This window comes from Palaemon carinicauda, chromosome 15 (genome assembly GCF_036898095.1).
Source record: "Palaemon carinicauda isolate YSFRI2023 chromosome 15, ASM3689809v2, whole genome shotgun sequence".
In the NCBI taxonomy this organism is placed as follows: Eukaryota; Metazoa; Arthropoda; class Malacostraca; order Decapoda; family Palaemonidae; genus Palaemon; species Palaemon carinicauda.
The window spans coordinates 134,786,571-134,791,354 of record NC_090739.1 but is presented as its reverse complement, the minus strand read 5'-3'; the positions used below and the strand labels follow the sequence as shown (position 1 = coordinate 134,791,354).

The window sequence follows — 4,784 nt, the reverse complement described above, 5'->3', positions numbered from 1 at the left end:
TCTTGTAATGCACAACATTCTCAGTACTCAAAACATAGACAAGTTTACTAAATCATACACAGGCATTTTCTGATATTTCCCAGTCAGTGAAATGTTTATTTAGATTACAAATGATAAAATGGATGTCTTACTCTGCCAAACTTCACACTAAAAAGCCATAAATTGACTATATTTCTATTATTTTCAAGAAATCCCATAACTCACTGAACTAAGGAGTCCAATTTAAGGTCTCCATGCACTAAACCAAGATGTTTCCATGATTTTCTTACATTTATTACATTCCAAAGATTACAAATTCTTTTACATCTGAAATATTTTTCAACAAAATAAAAGAAACTACCAAAATATCCTCAAGTCTAAGAAATATTAAACCCATTTGTTGAGAAAAAAGAAAGACATTGTTGAAATTGAAGTAGAAAAAACAGACAAATTGTTCATATTGAAAATACCCATTCTGTTTCCATGTATGAAATAGTGGGATTTATTTGTACAAGGAAAAAGAGACATAATAAACAGATGTGTTGCATTCAAGAAAGGTGGGCAATGACATACGATCAGCGTAGATGTGTACAAAGTAACTCTTAGAATAATACAAAAATCTGTGTCGGACGATTTAGTTAACTACAAGAAGATGTGACACATTTGTCAGTATGTGACAGGAATGGAACGGAGATCTTTGGAGGTAATATAAGAGGTGATGTAAGAACACAAGTACGTAAAAAAAAGGGAATGGTAAAGTTCAATGGCACAACTTTGTGCGAGTATTAATGCAAATCATTGTTGTTTGTGTAGGTGTATATATGTATGTGCGTTCGCTGGTGCGTGTGTGTGTGTAAGGTATTCTGTTTGTACAAACATTGCGGATGTACAAACGCTTAGTACATAGAATGAAACACAAAAAGGAAAAACAATAACAAAATTAGAGGTAAGGCTCCCCCCTCTCAACACAATAGCTATCACTCAGTGGCCGTTTGCTTTTCGCCAAAAACAAACAAGTAACACCATCTGTTGAGCCCTGGCCGTGAGTACCTTGGAATAAACGTTTTTTTTTTTTTTATCTACGAAATATTAACATTATTTTGGGCACGGAAAAATAAGTTATCTTGAAGTTAATTAGATGCTCAAGAAAATATAGGTCCTTTGTTTTTTTTGTGCTGACTTGTCCCGTTTTTCAATAGCTCTACACGTTGAAGCATCCGGCTTTTTTTAGTAACGACTTTCAAAGTTCGAACGTAAATTCATCAGTATATTCTTATGACTCTAGATTTTGGTCCTCTAGTGTTGATGAGGAAGAGTAAAGCATTTTTTCTATGTTATATACTAGATCGAACTTTTTCTCTAAGTTTAAAAGCAACAAACAATTAGCTACAGTTATTTTTTTTATTACTTCGGACTCTTAACAACGCAGATAGAACTGATTTTTTTTTCTATTGGCGAACTCTATAATAAATTTGCTTTTATCGTAGATTTTTTTCTTTATAAACCTTTCTGTGATTTTTAAAAATAATGCTGAATACCAAATAAATTCAGTGACTGGTAAATAATTATATTTTTCAAAACGTCTCTAAATATAATATATATATATATATATATATATATATATATATATATATATATATATATATATATATATATATATATATATATATATATATATATATACTAATGGAATGCCACAATGCCACATATATGTTGCAATAATGTAAATCAAATAAATGACAACATATTGGTACCCAGTTAAACTAGCAGCTGTGACTATGATGAAACTGTAGCCGGCCCTGTACCTCCATACCTCTGTACTGAAGTTAGCTACTGTGCAAAGGGAATCACAGTAGATGACCGTGGTCAGAGTGTAGAAGACAGGAAACGGATGCTACTGTGAAAGTTACTGTGTATCTCATATCTTTTTTTTTCAATTCTTTCTTGACACTGTACTCTTGCTTAACTTTCACATAAAACGCCTTTTTTTTATCTATTCAAATCAAATCTCTCAGCATTGTTTATTCCATTTTGCCCTTAGAGCTCTTGCCTTCGAAGGCCAAGGACTCCTGGCCCTTCTTGGTGGCAGGGGCCTCTTTGTCTTTCACAACATAAGCACGACGGAAGAAGCGTGCGAAGAGCACAAAGTAGGAAGTGTACATTAGCAAGGAAATCTTGATATTGTCGTAGGAGACGTGGCACTCGTTGCCTGCCTGTTTAACCTGGTACGCCCATATGTTGACGGCGGCCCCCATGACCATCTGAAGCAGCTGGGCGGTCGTGATGCCCATGGCCACCCATCGGGGCACGCGGAATTTCAGGGCTTTGAGGGCGTAGTAGCTGTACATGATGCTGTGCACGAGGTAGTTCATGCAGACGAACCAACGGGCGGTGGCGATGTAGTCGGAGTAAGAGTACCAGGCATAGAGGAGAACAGTCACGTGGTGGTACCAGTGGAGGAAGATGAGGGGCTGCTTACGAAGGACAATGAACACGGTGTCTCCCAGTTCGGGGACTTTGCTCAGCGTGAACATCCAGTTCCAGAAGCCTCCCACGCGGTTGTCCAGGAAACTGGAAAAGAGAGAAGATTTTGGAATTGTTAGTTTGTTGGTAGATAGGGTGGGATTAGAATTTAGTTTGTAATGTCATAATTTATGTGCGTGTATATATATATATATATATATATATATATATATATATATATATATATATATATATATACATATATATACACACACATACATACATATACGCAGTATGTTTATATATTTACATAAATAACAAACTTATATTAATTATTTCTGGTCACCCTCAGTGGCATTACCAGACATATAACTACTCGATCTCTCCCCATCCCTCACGTAGAGGGGAGAGGGAGTAGTCATACCCTGGCGAGAAGGGGTGCGTGTGTGTCTTTTTAAATATTTAGCCATCAATATTGGTGGGTCGCGTACACTAGCATAAACACAATTAAATTATATAAAAACTTTCTTTTCAAAGACCCATTTACCTACATTACCATCACAGTATGATGATGATGATAATAATAATAACAACCTGCAAAGCTACAACCTTAGTGGGAAAAGCAGGATGCTATAAGCCCAAAGGCTCCAACAGGGAAAATAGCAACAGCATTTGATTCCACATCCCACATAACTTTCCCTCTTACTAAAACTTAACCAACATATTTTCTATACAAAACACAATCTACATATCTACTTAAAGGTTGTGGTGGCCGATGTGGTAACGTCCCTGACTGGTGAACGGCACACAGGTTCGAGTACCGCTTAAATTCGTTCGTTCCTCACCATCCTTGTGAGCTAAGGATGGGGTGTTTTGGGAAGCCTAGAGTCATCAGCAGCAATTGCCTGGCCCACCTTGGTCCCAGCTTGGGTGGAGATGGGGCTTGGGCGCTGATCACATATATGGTCAGTCTCTAGGGCATTGTCCTGCTCGATAGGGCAATGTCACTGTCTTTTGCACCTGCCATTCATGAGCAACCTTTAAACCTCGGCTATCCATCTGTTTAATGACGTACAGTGGTAATATGTTTGCCTAGTATTTCGCATGGTAGCAGATCGATCCCAGCCCAAGACAGTTGAGTTTAAAAATGTAATAGGTCTACCGTAGTAAAAGTGATTTTCATTCATTGCAAATGTAATACCATAGTAAGAGAATCTTCATTCATTAAAATTGTAATACCATAGTAAGAGGGTTTTCATTAATTGAAAATGTAATACCATAGTAAGATGGTTTTCATATATTAAAAATGTAATACCATAGTAAGATGGTTTTCATATATTAAAAAAGTAATACCATAGTAAGAGGGTTTCATTCATTAAAATTGTAATACCATAGTAAGAGGATTTTCGTTCACTACAAATTTAATACCATAGTAAGAGGGTTTTCGTTCATTACAAATTTAATACCATAGTAAGAGGGTTTTCGTTCATTACAAATTTAATACCATAGTGAGAGGGTTCTTTATTCATTAAAATTGTAATACTATAGTAAGAGGATTTTCATTCATCAAAATGGTAATACCATAGTAAGAGAATCTTCATTCATTAAGATTGTGATACCATAGTAAGAGGGCCTTCATTCATTAAAAATATAATACCATGGTAAGAGGGATTTTCATTCATTAAAATTGTAATACCATAGTAAGAGGGTGTTCATTCATTAAAATTGTAATACATTAAGAGGGGTTTCATTCATTAAAATTTAATACCTTGATAAGAAAATAATTCTTTACAGATATACAAATACATCATTATGCAAAACATGGATTACAAAATCATTGGCTCTTAATATTCCCGACAAGGTATGTTGTGTGATCCATTATAATTAGCTACGCTGTATGTTTCAATTTCCCTTTCAACGAGGCTAGTTCAACTTGATGCTTCAATGTTTAACCTGAGGCCTTTTATAATCTATCCATCTTGCAACTCAACAGGACCACTCACCAAATTATTGAGCTAACTTACTCTGTACTTATGTATGTACCGTCGTTAACCTAGTGGTAAGAAATCGGATGTATAAGAAAATATTATGAATAAAGTAGTCTGCAACTAAATTATTGAGAGAGAGAGAGAGAGAGAGAGAGAGAGAGAGAGAGAGAGAGAGACCTTCGCTCCCCCTGGGATGTTTGAAAAATAATGTCGAGAGAGAGAGAGAGAGAGAGAGAGAGAGAGAGAGAGAGAGAGAGAGAGAGAGAGAGAGAGAGAGAGAGAGAGACCTTCGCTCCCCCTGGAATGTTTGAAAAAATAATCAGGAGAGAGAGAGAGAGAGAGATTGTGGGGGGG

General features: G+C 36.1%; 1 protein-coding gene across 3 annotated transcripts in view; it reads right to left on the bottom strand.

Annotated features, from left to right (window-relative positions):
• Positions 1 to 1,139: 1,139 nt before the first annotated feature.
• Positions 1,140 to 4,784, bottom strand: part of Baldspot (elongation of very long chain fatty acids protein baldspot) — a 156,108-nt gene continuing 152,463 nt past the window's right edge. For all 3 annotated transcript variants that reach the window (XM_068388699.1, XM_068388698.1, XM_068388700.1), the window contains exon 2: positions 1,140 to 2,550. In XM_068388699.1, coding sequence (XP_068244800.1) covers positions 2,001 to 2,550 — 550 coding nt within the window. In that variant the 3' untranslated portion in view covers positions 1,140 to 2,000. The remainder of the gene's footprint in view (positions 2,551 to 4,784) is intronic.